Here is a 16,816-nt window from a genome sequence, read left to right as displayed (position 1 = left end):
TCCAGTAGGGGATGCCGAAGAAAGTATACTGACAGTCACTTTAATGGATTAGTTAGTTTACAATACCTCTCTGTTACATTGGGCAAAAGGCGAAAATCGAAAGGGGGTGGCCCGTCCCGTCCTCCTCAGACCTCTGAGGGCCACAGAGGGCCCGCCCTTTGCCCGGGCTTAGCGGAGGGAGCCTCCTCTTTTTCAGCGCCTCCGGGCGCGCAGGACCAGGAAGTGACCCGCTTGGCCTGCTGGGAGCTGTACTTCCCCGGCGGCCGTGCAGATGGATGTCAACGGCGGCGGGGGGAACAAGCAGCGTGTGGGCCCCAGCAGCGGCGTGTGGCGTGTGGCAGGTAAGACTGTCCGCAAAAGACCCCCCGCTCCTCAGTGGGAGCCTCCTCTTTTTCAGCGCCTCCGGGCGTGCAGGACCAGGAAGTGACCCGCTCGGCCTGCTGGGAGCTGTAGTTCCCTGGCGGCCGTGCAGATGGATGTCAACGGCGGCGGGGGGGGGGAACAAGCAGCGTGTGGGCCCCAGCAGCGGCGTGTGGCGTGTGGCAGGTAAGACTGTCCGCAAAAGACCCCCGCTCCTCAGTGGGAGCCTCCTCTTTTTCAGCGCCTCTGGGCGCGCAGGACCAGGAAGTGACCCGCTCGGCCTGCTGGGAGCTGTAGTTCCTCGGCGGCCGTGCAGATGGATGTCAACGGCGGCGGGGGGAACAAGCAGCGTGTGGGCCCCAGCAGCGGCGTGTGGCGTGTGGCAGGTAAGACTGTCCGCAAAAGACCCCCCCTGGTGCATATTGCTTGCTTGCAATCGCTGTTTTTAATCCCCCTTTCTTGGAATGTTCATCTAGAAAGTTTTCCCTATAAGGATTACAATTCCAGGAATTTAGGTATGTGAGATCCACAATTTTTCTACATCCAACCACCACTTGTACATGATTATGAAGTTTAAACACATCTATTTCCCAAGTTTAAACAAAGTTGATTACTCAGGTTTCTTTAAAAAATATATTTATTTTAAACACTGAATGGTGTGGAAAGCTCATCTGAGCAAGCAATAACATCCACCATGAAGGTGTACAAATTCACCATGGTTTTCAAAAAGCCGTAACTTTCAACTTTCTATACAGAACCAGGAAATCATAGGCAGTGCAGAATGCAGTGTTAAATGTTTTCTCTTTGGTAAGACAATGGACAGAGATTCTGCTGTAAAACGAAACACATTTTTGGTTCATGCGTCATAAAGTACTGTTATGGACAAAAACTGTTTCATAACAATGAATAGATTGTCAGAAGCATTCAAGGACACATTTCACAAGATGAGAAATTACCATCAATCGCATTGAAAAAACTTCTTAATGTAAGACGAATTCAGTCTATATATAAATATATATATATCTCTTTCATGTGGTTCATATAACTAATTTCTGCAATCCAATTCGGGAAGAATTTCCTCATAATATTTGTAGAATTATGTGAATTGGTATCCTGGCAGTTCATTTTATACCCAAGTAGTGATTATGTACAAATGTACCTTTATTATTTTAAAATTATTCCATAAAAACATTCAACACAACCACTCAATACATTTATGGTGCTTAATCATGGTTTCAAACCACACATATGTTCACAACAAACATCACACAAAGACAATTAACTGAGGGGTGTTGGGGTGGATCTTGTACCAACATTTGAGGACACAGTTTGGGTGGGAGTAGGGTGTACTACTCGGAGTTCCAATTTTATGAAAGTGTTTTCATCTAGTCCTGGTGTTTGAGTACCAGTCTTTCGTAGACTTGCAATCTAAGTTCAGTCATGCTCAGTGTTCATGCTGAAACAACAGAAGTGGCTGAAAGTAACCCTTAATACATAAGGCCCAAGGGCAGCCATCCATCTTGGTGAATACTGGTCTTTAATTTAAGGTGGAAATGTTGAAGGTACACATGGATAATCATCCAGTGTGCAAATAATAAATATTCTAACAACTGCACTTTCTGCCTGTTAACAGAGGGCTAGGGGTACAATTCAGTACAACATTAATTACTTTATTGGGTCTTTGTAGCCTATCTTTAGCTGGCAATATGTGTTCTTTTAAAGTTGTGCTGGAAATCATCTTTCTGCAATGTGAAAATATAAAATGAAGCAAAATAGTGAATCATGTACTAACTGATTAGAGATTTTGGGAGATCAGTGCAAGAAGCAGACAGTTTAAACTCTTAGGGGTCTTGTTATGTTCATTGCATTCTGGCCCACATGATTAACTAGTTTTGAGTTCGGTGGACAGGCTACTCCTTCACAAACGTGACAGACGTCCTGTCCGCTGTATTACAAATGCTATTAGATATGATGCACTTGTATTAAGGCAGACAGGAAATCGCTCATGTTTGTAAGAGAGTAAACAGTCTGTCGAACTCAGTTCCTTTCCTATGAAAGGAATTTGCAATGGCACTATCCAAAGACAAATGTAAAGTTTCTATAAATTGTCTTGTGAAAATATGTTCCTAGACTTTAATTGAGCTCACAAATAGTTCAGCAGGATGGTCACAAATGCTTTTTGGGTCTAAATACGAGCTGTGTTTAGATTGATTTGATTTGATTCAGTATTTATATAGCGCAATTGTCACCCTATGGGTATTCTGGCGCTTCTGACTGAAGAGGGAGACCTTGGTGGAAAAGAAGGTCGAGCCGAGTGTATAGGAGGCGGAGATCATAGCATTAGGGAAAAGCCAGGTTTGAAGTCTCTTTCGGAATTCTAACAGGGTGTCTGCTTGTCTCAGATTCAAGGGAAGTTCATTCCAGAGGCGGGCACCCACCACATTGAATGCCCTCCCTCCTGCCCTGGCCCGTTTGAACCTGGAGACCGACAGAAGGCCGGCACTAGAGGAGCGGAGGTGCCTCTTGGGTTGGTACCACATGAACTTTTCCTGCACGGGGATTGGTCCTAGCTTATGCGCTGCTCTGAAGATCAGACTTAGAGATTAAAACGGGACCCTTTCGTTGATAGGCAGCCAATGCAGCTCTTTCAGAGCCATGGTAGAGGATGAACTTCGCGGCCTATTGAGTGCTAATTTCGCCGCTGCAGACTGTACTCTCTGCAGTCCCTGGATGATGTATTGTGGGGCACCCGAAAACAGAGAAATGCAGTAATCAAGCCTGCTTAGCACTGTGCTTCTTACCACCAGTGAGCGTGACTCAGTGGGTAATAGCGGAAGTATTTTTCGTAGTAACCGAATTAAGGAGAGACATACGTTAGCGGTCTTATTTGCATGGGACTCCATCTGGAGGTTGTCATCGATTAGAACCCCCAGGTTGTGTACCTTCTTGACCGGTGCAATTGATTCCTCCTCAGGAGTGAATTCAAATTCACAGGGTAGAGGTTAAGTATCCTTGCAGAGGAGAAATACAGCACTCGGTCTTTCCGCTATGGAATTGAAGGGAATTTCTCCTGAGCCAGCCAGCCGTGCATTGCATGCACTGCTGGAAAGTATCCAAGGAGATCGCATGTTCACCTTCTAAAGAGAATGTCATCAGCATAATTACCTAAGCTGACTCCAAAGGATTTAATAATAGGAAGCAGGGGCTGCAGGTATATATTAAAGAGAATAGGACTGATCGCAGAACCCTACGGCACTCTGTATATTACCGGCAATTTGCTAGAGGAAAATGGTGCTTAGGACACAATCTGTTGTCTCTCCATCAAATTGGACTGGAGCCATTGGAATGCTGGTCCCTTCACCCCCAGCCTCCTAAGTCTCTCCACTAGGCTGGGATGATTTACTGTGTTGAATGCTGCCGACATATCGAGAAGCACTAAAACAGTGGCATCCCCGTTGTCGGCTCGCATGCGCAGGTTGTCTATCATGGTGACAAGCGCCGCCTCAGTCCCATGGCCTGGTCGAAACCCAAATTGGTCTCTATCAAGCAGGAGGTTATCCCTCAGAAAGCACGACAGCGTCCAGCTGACTACTTTTTCAAGGATTTTGACTGGATAGGGCAAGAGAGTGATGGGCCAGAAGCTCGCTGGGATTGATGGATCAAGGGTAGGTTTTTTGATCAGCGGGGTCACCACCGCCTATTTCCAGCTGTCCGGGAAAATTCCTTCCACCAGTGATTGATTGCAGATCTGTCTCAACCATGGGAAGGTGTCTTTACCAAAAGTTCTCCAGACTTTAGGAGGAAGGGGATCAAAAGGGGACCTCGACATGACACTATGCGCCAAGCTATTAAAGACGTCATCAGTGAGGACCGGAAAGTTATCCAAGACCATTGGCTGGGGAGGGTCATCAACCACTGGTTGTTCTAAATCATCTTGGCATTCATTGTTGGGATTAAGTATATTAACAATTTTTGTGATGTTGTCCTGAAAATAATGAGAAATGTCATCGCATAGTTTTTGTGATGCTGCTACCTTGTTGTTTAAACAGGGAGGAGAAGATAGGTCCTTGATGATTTAAAAAATGGCTTTTGCTCCATTCGGCGCTTGGATTATGGAGGTAGCATAAAATTCGGCCTTTGTTTTGAGAATGAGTTCTTTATATTTCAATTGTATTGATCTCAATTCTTTATTGCCTTCCTCAGTGTATCCCCTTCTCCATTTTCTTTCCGCCTTCCTGCGAAATGTACACAGCTGTTTCAGGTCTTCATTGTACCAGGGGGCCATGATTTCATTCCTATTTTTTATCCACTTTATAGGGATTATCTGATCTAGAGTATCAGTCATATATCTGGTGTCCTTTTTGTAGTTCTCTTCAACAGTCACCAATGATGAAAAATAATTATCCTCCTTATCAGGTAGGAGAGGACCAGACTTATCTAATTTTGCCCAATCCCTACCGCTTCTGTAGGAATTCTGCTGGCTGGTTTTGACCTTTGAGCGGGGCTGCCTAATCTCAAACTGAATAAAATAGTGGTCGGTCCAAGACTGGGGTAGTATATTTAGTATCTTGGAGGTAGCCTGATTGGAGAACAGTAACTCAAGAGTGTGTCCCCCTTAATGCGTGGGCTGTTCCACTAACTGGACGAGATTCAGGTTAGCACACGTATGTTTTAGATCTCTCAGGTGGCTGCTGCAGTTCCCATCCTCCCTAAGGTTGAAATCTCCCAATACGATCATTCTAGTATGTGTCAGGGTTAAATTGGTGACAATATCTAGGAGATTTTGATATTGCGTGGTACTGCCGGGGGGTCTGTAGCATAGCAGTAATGTAAATAGGCTACCCCTGAGTGTCTGCAACGTAAAGCCCATAGTTTCTATCCCCTCTACTTCATCTATCGGCAGGGACGTAAAGTTCAACTCCTCCTTAAAATTAATTCCCACTCCTCCCCCTCTGCCTCTTATTCTTGGCTTGTGAATGATTTTGTAACCGTTAGGGCAAGCGAGCCGTATTTCCACCATCGACTTGGCAGTGATACATGTCTCTGTCAAAAACAGAGCGTCTAAACTCATGTCTTCAATTAAACCTAGAACATCAGCATGATGCTTGACAAGTGACCGACTGTTAATCAGTCCACATATGAGAATCTTTCCCACCGTTGGCTCATGAGCTATAAAATGTGTCACCTTGCTATTTATCCTACCGAAATTTATAAGTTGATCCCTGTCTTAGACCAGGCGCCCGAGGCTACAGCCCCACGGGCAGCATGGCTGGCGCTAGGCGAGTCCTGGGCGCGGACGGGCACAGACGGGCTTGCCTCTGGTGCGACTCCGGCACGCCTATGGCGTGCCCGCTGCGCGCGCTGAGCGCTTGCATTTCCGGGTTTTTATGGTGCCAGAAAGCCCTGCCCAGCACCTAGAGCACTTCACAAGATGGCGCCGGCGAAGGCCAGAACGGTTTCTCCCTCACCTAAGATGGAGCAGCTGTAATGGCCTAGGTCCGGCTTCGCAAATGGTTTCTCATACATTGAGATGCCATTTAGGTACTGTGAACACATCAAAACAAGATGGTTGATCATAATGTGCATCAGTAACTTTCGGTCAACATGTTTCGCGCCGTCTAAAGCGTCAGAACGACCCCTGGCGCTTCTTCAGGACCAATGAAGTGAGTAAAAAAGGCAGTGAGTGGGTCTAGAACCCTAATATGAAGGAGCGGTCCACACTTGTGTACAACTACAAGGTGGCTACAGCTCTATTTATTGGCTGCTCCTTTTGCAACCTAGTCTAAGATAGTCAACTACCCATGACAGGTTCTGGGCACAAGGAGGACTTCCTGCAAATGCTGAAAATGCAATTGAAACTTAATAGAGTTGTAAATCTCTTGTAAATTATTTGGTAACAAAGAGTAGCTTGGTCCATCTTCCCATGCAATGTTTTGGGACCAGTAAGTGACTTGCTTTGCCTCTCTATGAAATGCTTTGGGAATCTTCAGGGTGCACTTGCTCCACCTACTTACACACTGTTTTGGGAACGTTGGGAGACGGGATTTAACTCCTAATTAAATGTTCTGGTGACTGAGAGATATCTTCTTTAAATACTTGTGACTACTTTGGAGAGAGTTGGTGACTGGCTCAAACTCATACTTTAGGAACAGCGATGCACCTGCTAAAGCTTCTTATTTAATTATTTGAGATCTAGGAGGGAACTACAACAATCCCACATGAAACGGTCTCAGAAAGAGTGACCTCTTCAACTACCACATAAAATGGCTTATGGACATCAAGGGAGCTGCTGCACGTCCTAATGAAACATTTTAGCATCCATGAGGTACCACATCTTGCATCGCTCTGAAATGTCTTGCAGACAGGAAGGAAACAAAATCATACTATCAAATTTTATGGCAGCTTTTCCAAACTTCCCTTCCCCTTAAATATTTTTGAAACAGTGAGGACTTGTTTAAACTATTCATGGAATGTGTTGAGACAGTGAATGCTTACTCCAGCTCTCCAATCACTAACTTCAGAACTTCATGGACATCTTAGGAGACTCGTTGGTGGTATATTCCAGTCCCTTTGGGGAGCCAGGAGGGACTCGATTCGCAAAGATTTGGTGCAGCACTGAAAAGTCCTTTTTGATTTCAAATTACACAGTAGTAAACTTTTTCACCAGGGAAAATGCACTTATGTGACAGAAGATGTATCTGCAGGGTCAGTTTTTCACTGCCATGCACAATGCAGTGTACAACCACAATTTTCTTGGTTCACAGATATTAACATTTTGGATGTAGATTCTTATATTGAAATCACATGAAGGAGACGATGCGGTGCAGCGGCCAGATCTGCCGATGCAGGGGCTGGAGCTTCGGGGTTCGAGTCTTGGCTTCTGCCAAACCTCCTGTGATTGTGGGCTAATCACTTAATCTCTCCGTGCCCATGAAGAGTGCCTGGATACCCTCACAGTTGATAAGCCACACCATATAAATCTATAAAATGTAATCCTCTATGTAAAAATACCTTATTGAAGGGAAGAGAAAGTGCTTTTTCAGGGTGTGAAAGGAAAAGGAATGCCCCCAGGTTTCATGTGGGTGTAAAGCAAGGATGAAAATAAAAGGTAAAAGCGAAAATGCATATTTAATTTCAACCTGACCTGCTCATGCACATTTTTCTACTTAGTGGGGAATGCGCAAGAATGGGACATAGTGGCACTCTCTGACGTCTGTGTTTCATATTTCCGGGAGTGTTCTTGGAGTCATTCTGAATCTTCTAAAAGTCAGAGATCTTTTAAAAACCTAGGGTAAAACCAAGGGAGGTACATTTCTGACTCTCACGAGCAGGCCTTACAATAGAGATTCTCTATAACTTGTTTATGTTAGAGACTTTCTTAACTTCTTCAGTCTTCAACTTAAGACGTTAAAACCACCTTTCACTATTTTTCTTTTACACAGTTTTACATAGCGCCAAACTTGGCTCAAAGGTATTGGGTATCGGAGCGCTTTACACGAGCACCATTTGCATTACATGAGGGCACATTCATTTTTGTTATGCACGGGGAGATTAAGTGATTTGCCCAGAATCACAGGATGTTGTGCGTCCTTGCCGAGACTCGAATCCGGTTCCCCAGTTAAGAGGTCGAGCGCCCTAGCCTTCAGGCCAACCCATCTCCCCAACTTGCCCTCAGCCACCAAGCTGCACCTGTTCTCCAGCACCAAGTTGTACTTCACCAAGCTATTCTGCTCAAAACGTTGCTGATATGGTATTGCAAATAAAAATCTGGTAAATTATTATGTCGCCGTATCAAGCTTTTTAGTAGACAAGTTTTGTACTAAACTGGCCCCGACAGTCTCCTGTTTATTTGCGACGTTTCCTTTTTGGTTACAGTTTTAGTTTTTCTATATTGGTTTCTGAGATAGGATCCAAATGGTGCAGTTTCTACTTGTCTTCTGCTTAATTGTAGCACTTGGATTTTTTCCAAAATATATTCCTGGGGACACAAAAAGACAAGGTTTGATGAGACAAGGGACAGTGTAAATATATACAATTCATTGAGGTGGTCCTACGATTCTATTTTTACAACCATCACAAACGAATACTTTTATAAATGCTGCCTTCAGAGGATACAACTGCGACCAGACAACACTGTCATGTAACAGTTTAATGAAAAATGAAGTTGAATAACTAGTGTAACTGCTGAGACCTATACTTACAGCACAAAAGTTAACAATACTAGGCAGATTTTTTTAAAGTGAAATTTGTATTCAATTTAGCAATAGTGTTGGAAGGCCATATGGTTATTAGAAAAATGCTTCCTGAACATAAACAACCTTTAAATGCTGTTTTGTTACTTCTATGTGTGCTGCTTAATGCAGCACACATAGAAGTAGCAAAACGGCATTTTCAAAAAATGATTGTGTATATGCAGGAAGGGTGACCTTCCTGTACATAAACAGTCATTGGTCTTTTGCTGTTTTCATGAGTGCTGCACAACGCAGCAAACATGAAAACAGCAAAAACGATGGAAATGAAAATGTTCTCCTCGTTGCGCCAGGGTAAGACCAGGTTTTCCCTGGTCTTAATTCTGGCGTTTACGCCTCCATTGTAAATAGGAGGCAGCGTCAGAATCAATGGGTGTTGCGGTGGAACGCCCACAGCAACACCCATTGCCCTCCCCTTTCACGCTAAGCATAGTGTGAAAGGGGTCCTTATTTATAAGGCAGCGTTAAGCCACATTAAGTGGCTTAATGCTGCCTTGTGAATAAGGCGAGGCCCCTATTGCCATCACAACGTCTCTGAAAGGGACGTTTTGATGGCGATAGGTGCTTGTAAATATGTCCCCTACTATTCAGTGTCTGCATCTGTCCATCTGGCATCCCGTTTGAAGAGGTCCAGGGACACTTCCTTTTTTCATGGTGTAATCTAGGATTGCACTCCCCCTTAACTAGATTCTGAGGGGACCTCCATGACTCTTCCCGGGGGGTACACAGGGGGCTTGCTGAATGTTCACCAATGCCTGCCACTTCTTTGCCACAGGGCATGATTCGGTAATAGGACTCTGAGCCATGGCAAAGGGATTTCCTCACTTACACAGAGCTGCACTCCCTTACGGATGAGGGAGCTCCCCCATTTCAATGTTCACCGACAAGAACAATTGCACATTTGGTATTCCAGATTAGGAGTGCAGCCCTTTCTGTGATACTAGTCTGAGCCCTCTGCAGAGCAAACATGGAGCACATTTGCAATTTAGTCCCTACACTCTTAAATCTGGAGACACTACTACTAAGCAGTTTCCATGAATGATTGTAATTTTGTTATTGGCACGACTTCACATGATTGCACATCACATTGAAAGTGTAACTGATAATACAAAACTCATTTGATGACATAGTCCTACATTCAACAACATGTTCTAATTTGTACAAATAAAACAAATTGGACTTTATCCATGCAGGAGGATGGTAGCATGCATTGTTAAAACTGCAAAGTAACATAAAGGAATAGTTGATAGGAAGCATCATGTTCACAATGCACACATTTATATGATTTATTTTCCATGACAGCTGACTTTGAAGATCACCATTCTAATAAAGGACTAGAGTGCTAACCTAGCTCGCTCACTGTGCTAAATCCTTGAGAAATGCAGCAGGACAAGAAACCTTTAGAATATTTCCTTTTCCTGTGCAACATTTTGAAGATGGTATGCCAAAATAGTTACAATACACAATACTTTGGAAAGGGGGTCCAAGGGCCAGTTTAAAGACTCAAGACTAGATACACGCCCCTACCTATAGCATTTATACACAGAAAGTATCTAGGAGTCGGAGAAGAAAAGCTCAATTCACAGAAGACCCATGACATAACAAAGATTCATTTTTTGTATGTATTTTATAAGTGAAAAACACCACGAGATCTATTGTATGTAGTGTAATTGAAATAAACGTGGTCATGCAAACTGGGAAAGACAAACCCAAGGGTAGGTAAAATTTTCCCATCAGTTGCTGATCTGTTTTGCCACTTTTTACATCATATGGGTTCTCCTTACCCAGGAGTCAGTACATTCACAGTCGAAAGGATATAGAGAAGACTGTGAGAACCTTATGACCCACGTATCAGCAAGTTGTTGGTGCAGATAAAGAATAAATGTAAGGAGGCAACTGAAAAAAAGCAGTGCAAAAAGTGTAAGTCGTGATAGGATAAAATTGGATCAGACTGAGTAGAAGTATAATTTTTAATATAGTTGTCATCCGACTGCTACTAGTTCAAGAAATGAAGAGGGCACCAAATTATTTTTTTATTCATTGGTTAATTTTTATAAAAATGCACTGTTTCCAATCTATTAACATTGTTGTAAACTATGCAATCTTTTACATATTAAAATGGTTAGCTCAGAAGTCACATAAGAACACATGAGAAAAGTTTGCAGTTACACAAAATTGAATATATTTATGGGTATTTGGTACTTTTACAACACACAATTACCTAGTGTATGGCACTGAAGCACATTTGGTAGTCCAGAGATGAATTTCCAAATGTTTCTGTTGTATGGATGGTGGTGTTTTACTATTCGACCACTGCTGTTTGGTTATGCATGTTTCTAAGCAATATTTCCTTTTGCTGATCTAAGTGTGCTCCAAATTGGGTTGGTGGTGTTATGTAACGTGCTGAACCGTGCTATCAAACCAGTAAGCTCCTTAGGGTTTAATAACCAGAGAAAGCTCAATATTTATTGTTTACTGTTTACATGTCTGCTGCAGTATGGGTGCTCAGTAATGTACTGTGAAGTACAAATAGTTCCACATAATGAACGAAGTACTATTTAAACGTTTACAAAGAGCACTGCAATAGGTTCACTATCATTGGGAATTAGCTGGAGAATGTGTAAATGAGTTGTTTTGAATTCATACAGACTAGGACAACTATTTTTCATAAGCCCTGGAGATTGATTTTATCTTTTCAAAGTTACGTATTTTTTTCTGCGACCCAACCATGCTCAAAGTGAGTTGCGTGATTAAATGTTTCATATTTGACTTATGTTCAATATTTTAAAATGAATGCCCTTTTAAGTAACTCTGAATGTAGTCATTATTGCGTATACATACAGATATATTTATTGTCAATACATATATTTTTAAAGGTGTATAATTTGTTTACTTTTAACTCACAGAAAAAGCAATTTTGAAACCACTGCACATTTATGTAAAGAAGTGCAAATAAAAGATACTGAAAAGGAGATGTCAGTTGCAAAGAAGACAAATAAAATGCGCAAACTGCAACTCTTTTCGAAAATCTGCCACTCATTTGCGGACAAAATGAAACTTCAGTTCTATCTGCAAATATGCCTCATAATATCTAAAAATGGACACCAAGGTATTACAACGGGGAAATGCAAAAACTCGAAAAGCATTAAATTACAAGAGTTATTAAGCAACAGTTGATGAATAGTCGGATAGATATGCAGAAAGGAGATGTTGCACATAGGTAGGGTTCTGCCTCTTCAAGTATTCATAGCCCTTTAAAATCATATTTTTACATTAATGAGTAAAATACATACTTCCCTCACATTTCAAGTTTACGTTAACAGTGGATTGTATAGTAAAGCACCTAATTTCCCACATTGAATGCAGCCTGGTGCAAAGGACGTGCTTACTTAGAACAACACTTTCTCCACCAATATGGTGTTCAGGGGTGCCTCATTTTTGTAATGAATAAAGAAGGCTTACACTTTAGTTGCTGATTTGATCTCAATGGTGAAGCTGCAGTTTGACCCAGTTGGATCAGCTGACAAAAAGTTGCTGCTGCTTTTGGAGGTATATTGTTTCTCAGGATGTTATGAATTTTTCTGAGATGGATGACCAAATAATATTTCTGAATCTATAGAAAAACGTGTTCTCATTTCAACATTCTTGGCCAATGACCATAATTTCATGGGAAGAATCATGAGAGATAACTCATTTTTCTCAAAGGAGTTGCTTCAAAGCCCAGAAGGCGATCAAGGGTTTTCACATGGGGGAATCACATCCAAATTCACCACCATGCCTAAAATGAAAATCTGACACCCACATTTGACACCCACATTTCTTATTTTAACTAGTAAATGTGGGTCTGGGCAACATGGGCAACTTCATCCATTATCCACTGTTAAGAATACAAAGTGTGACAGGTTCATGGTGTGACATTGACTTTAGGTACACAGTTCTGGTTTACTATTTACCTTGATCATATCCAGTTTTCTCAACAAAGGAAGATCCTCCGGAGGGCCGTAGTGGTGCATGTAACAATGCTCGGCGAGGTTCATGACAGCCAGTAACAGTTGGCTCAGCTCTGTACTCTGAAATGGCAGTGGGAGAAATCAGATCTGTGCTAGTGAACATCTGTTATTAGAGAAACTTCTGAAAGACAACCTGGACAGAAGACAGATAATCTGAAGCTTTGAGAATAGGAAATCGCTATGGGGTGGGATACAGTATGGTACTATTTTCTGATTACATGGTTTGCCCTTGCATCAGTGCAGTTTTGCACCTTCGTCGGTGTTACTGACACATGAAAGAAAACGTTGAACAGAACGCCCAGTGCCTACGGTTAGTCAGTCTAAATGTCGTTGCAAAAGTGCACTTATGCAGTATATGCAAAGTGTCTCCATGTGCATGCTTTACACTGTGCAAAACATAACTGTGATATGCATACTGACCGTTGTGTTGATGAATCTGTGCAACACGCCATACCAATGGCACATTTTAAGGTTTATGAATGTCACTGAAATAGTAATAATAATATTAAATGGTATGAGAACCCATTTCATAAAAAGAGTGTAAAATTCCAAATTATTCCTCAGTTTTAAATGGGAGATGAGTTTAAAAAAAAGAAAATAGGTATCTCAAGATTACGTGAAATGTTGCACTGATGCAAACTTTGGAGCATTTTGTAACATTTCTGCCCCTTGCATCAAATAAGGTATTAAGCAAAAAGCAAAAATTGCATACATTCGCCTAAATACCTCTTGCCACTAGAATGTTAAAACAGTTATAAAACGGAACTAGGAGTGAAAGACTAAGAACATGTAGTCCATTTCAAGAAAACTAACGTGTTTCTTAAGTACAGATCTATAGTGAGATATTATTACAGTTTCTGCATTTTGAACATACAATTCCCCTCCTCCTACAGTGCTTAATTTGCGCAGGTGCTTGGCATGCATTCTGACGGGGACTTATTTTTTCATCATCAGATTTTCATTCAGAAGAGGGCAAAGGCAGAAAGGGAGAAAGAAGAAGGAAGATAAAGAAAGGAAAACAGTTACAAATTGAGAAAGCTCAGGAAAACAGGAACCCAAAAAAGAGATAAAGACACAGGCAGTGAAAATTGGAATAAATAGGCATGAAGTGCAAATAAGTCTAGGCAGCCTTGGAATTCGACAACACTGGCATTCTAGACTGATGTGCTTAAATTCTATAAAAAAGCTATCTGCACAGTTAAGACCACATACTTCTTCGCCAAAATCATGAACTCCTAAAACAAGTCTAAATATTTTTTTTTCATCGTTAATGAACTGTCTAACCCCGACCGAATTACAGTGAAACCTACACCAACCCAAGAGTTGTGTAATTCTCAACACTTTTTTATGGATACATTTTCACATTCAAGGATAGTATTAAAGGACACTACGTTCAGGGCATGGTCAATAAAATCAGAACCCCCCCACTTTTTGGAGCAGTTCCCAGTGATCGACAGGTTGGTCTTTCCAGACCTCCTGTCCAAAGTTAAATCAGGATCAGCAATGGATAGCTGCCCACCCTACATTCTAAAAGAGGTTAACTCTTTATTTCTTACGCTTGCACTCTGTCTTTTAAATGAGTCATAGACTCAGGGCATTGCCCCAAGTGCCTTCAAAGAGGCTATTATTGTTCCCTTTTAAAGAAACCAGGGGGTCGACCCTGAGATACTGACCAACTACCGTCCAATTTCGCTCCTTCCATACCTGGCTAAGGTACTTGAATCTCATGTAGCTAGATGTCTATGTGCCTTCATTGAACAGTCAGTATATCTCAATCCCCCTAAGCAAGATTTCGCCCAGCTCATTCCACCGAGCAGTCATATTGACCGTCCTGGACACCCTTCATAACGAAATAGACAACAAATCCTCTCAGGCTCTGGTACTGTCGAACCTGTCCCGGCATTCGACACGGTCGACCATAACTCCCTTATTGACTGTTTTCGTGCCGCAGGCCTCCAGGAATCAGCCCTTAGATAGATAAGGTCCTTTTTGGAGGGCCGCTCACAATCAGTTGATCTATTTGACTTCATTGCGCCTGAAAAGAGTTTAACCTGTGGAGTACCCCAGGGTTCTTCATTATCTCCCCACTTATTCAATCTCTACCTCTGTCCATTGATTCAGTCCTAAAAAAACAGGAAGGTGTGCATCTTTAACTATGCAGATGACCTACAGCTCATATTTCCATCAACAATACCAATGTTCCCTCTAATTTTTTTCCTCTGTGTGCGGCAGTGTAGGGTCCCTGTGCGCTGCAGCCATGGCTGTGTGCGGCAGGAACCAGACCGCGCTTGTGCGCAGCGCGAAATAGCACTCCAAACATTTGCTTTAAAAAACTGAAAAGACCGTGCATTTCCATGCATACAACCCACTTTAAGGGGCTTAAGGCAGATTTGCCTTTTGGATACACACGCACGCCATGACATGAATTGGTTACACAGTTTTAGAAAAGCACAAGACTCCAACGGCTGAGGGTCCATAGACTGCCTAAAGTACATGCAGTTCTTCTGCTGAAAATGCTATTATAACGGAATGGTCAGAATGAAATTAGGGGAGAAGAAATTAGATGGGCGATGGGTAGAGCCTGCAAGTGATAGGCATAACCGACGTACTTTAGTTAGACCCTTCCAGGACATAGTGCAATCTCAAAATATCCCACATATCCAACAGTGGAGACATGCTCTACTGGTGCACCCAATACGGGGAAAACTGGGTCCATGACCTATCTACATACCACAGTCCACAATTCTTCAATAATTACTCACCTGGAAGGAGTATGGTGGGACGCATTCTGGCTTATATGCAACTCTAATTGCTAAGATCTTCTTGCAAGCCACCTCAAATGCACTTCATAATTGGAGGGAAGTGCAATTACAGACACAATTCTTTGAGGGGGATTCAGAGGAGCCAATAGAAGAACATAATTGAGGGTTAAGGGAGGCCCATCCAAAAGTTAGTTATTTTAAGATACTACATCAATGGCAGTGGACCCCCCAAAAGACTCTATGCCTCCTTCTAATCCAACTCTTTTTTCTCTCGCAGGGCGCGAGGCCAAATCATCTGCAAGGGAGGGATGCCCTGAACTAGGAAAGCATGGACTGTCAACTCTAGGAAATGAGAGTTAGTGAGAGAGACTGTGCCTAGTTAAAAAAATAACAAGCACAGGGGCCCAAAGATTTTCTCAGGGGCCCACTGCTGGAGAAGCCGAATGCTGGAGTGGCTAGACTTGTGGATAACTAATGTCCGTTTTTCCACCCCACCCCCCAACACTGCTTGTCTCTTTATTTCCCTCTCATAGGTGCATTTTCGTTTATGATTTCTAATTTTTTTTTACAGTTTTCCTATCCCTGCTTCTATTTCCGCCTTCATCTCGTACTCCGGCTGAATAATAAAAAACGTGTCCTAATCCTCTAAAAAAAAAAAGAGCAGGACACCATGTTTACAATCCAAGGCTATCAAGTGTGTTTATAGAAAGTGGTCCACTGAGGCAGTTCAGTTCAGTTCTTTCATTTATTTCGAAGGTTAAAAACCATCATGAAAATACATAATAATCATAAAATATAATCACAAAAAAGAACATTCTGAACAACGTGACAGTTGTTAAAAAGAAGACAGAGAAAAAGACATCCGGTAAAAAGAAGGGTTTTTGTGAAAGATAAAAACCTGTGAGCAACAGTGATACAAGACCCCGTATAATAATATTTCAGGTACCTCCCTAACCCACCATTCATCATCCCCTTGTGTTTCTCAATCTAAAAGCAATTTTAAGGAAACTTATAACAGCAAATAGGGTTCGCGTTTCAATGGCTCTTTGCAAAAACAATAAGGCAGGTTTAGCATGGATAATATTTGAGTCCTTCAAGACATCCACTAAAAATCTTTGGCGCGGTGTTTTATAAAAAGGACACAATAAAACAAAATGAAGGGTGTCCTGCGGAGACCTATTGTCGCAGCCGCAGGCACCCTTCTGCTCAATTGTTTGAGTGAAACCTGATGGATAAGCTAAAATATGGTGCAACAAATTGAGCCTAAAACGAGTCATTAAAAACCTCTCGTGCTGACTGTACAATAAAAAGAGGTACGGTTCCATGCCAACTTGATTAGAGACAAGGGAGTGGGCAACTGCCGAGGATTTACCTAAATCCAACTCCCTCCTCCTGCCATTAAATGTATCCAACAATAGGCTTTGAACGGAGTGTC

General features: G+C 42.3%; 1 protein-coding gene across 1 annotated transcript in view; it reads right to left on the bottom strand.

Annotated features, from left to right (window-relative positions):
• Nucleotides 1–3,681: 3,681 nt before the first annotated feature.
• CCDC197 (coiled-coil domain containing 197) overlaps nt 3,682–16,816 on the bottom strand; it is a 259,467-nt gene continuing 246,332 nt past the window's right edge. Inside the window, exons 8-9 of the mRNA XM_086937717.1 lie at nt 12,563–12,679; nt 3,682–8,338 (exon numbers count right to left, since the gene is read on the bottom strand). Of these exons, the coding sequence (XP_086793843.1) occupies nt 8,180–8,338; nt 12,563–12,679 (276 nt within the window). The 3' untranslated portion in view covers nt 3,682–8,179. The remainder of the gene's footprint in view (nt 8,339–12,562; nt 12,680–16,816) is intronic.

The sequence above is a fragment of the Lissotriton vulgaris genome, chromosome 9 (assembly GCF_964263255.1).
Source record: "Lissotriton vulgaris chromosome 9, aLisVul1.2, whole genome shotgun sequence".
In the NCBI taxonomy this organism is placed as follows: Eukaryota; Metazoa; Chordata; class Amphibia; order Caudata; family Salamandridae; genus Lissotriton; species Lissotriton vulgaris.
This window is presented reverse-complemented; position numbering and strand designations above follow the sequence as displayed.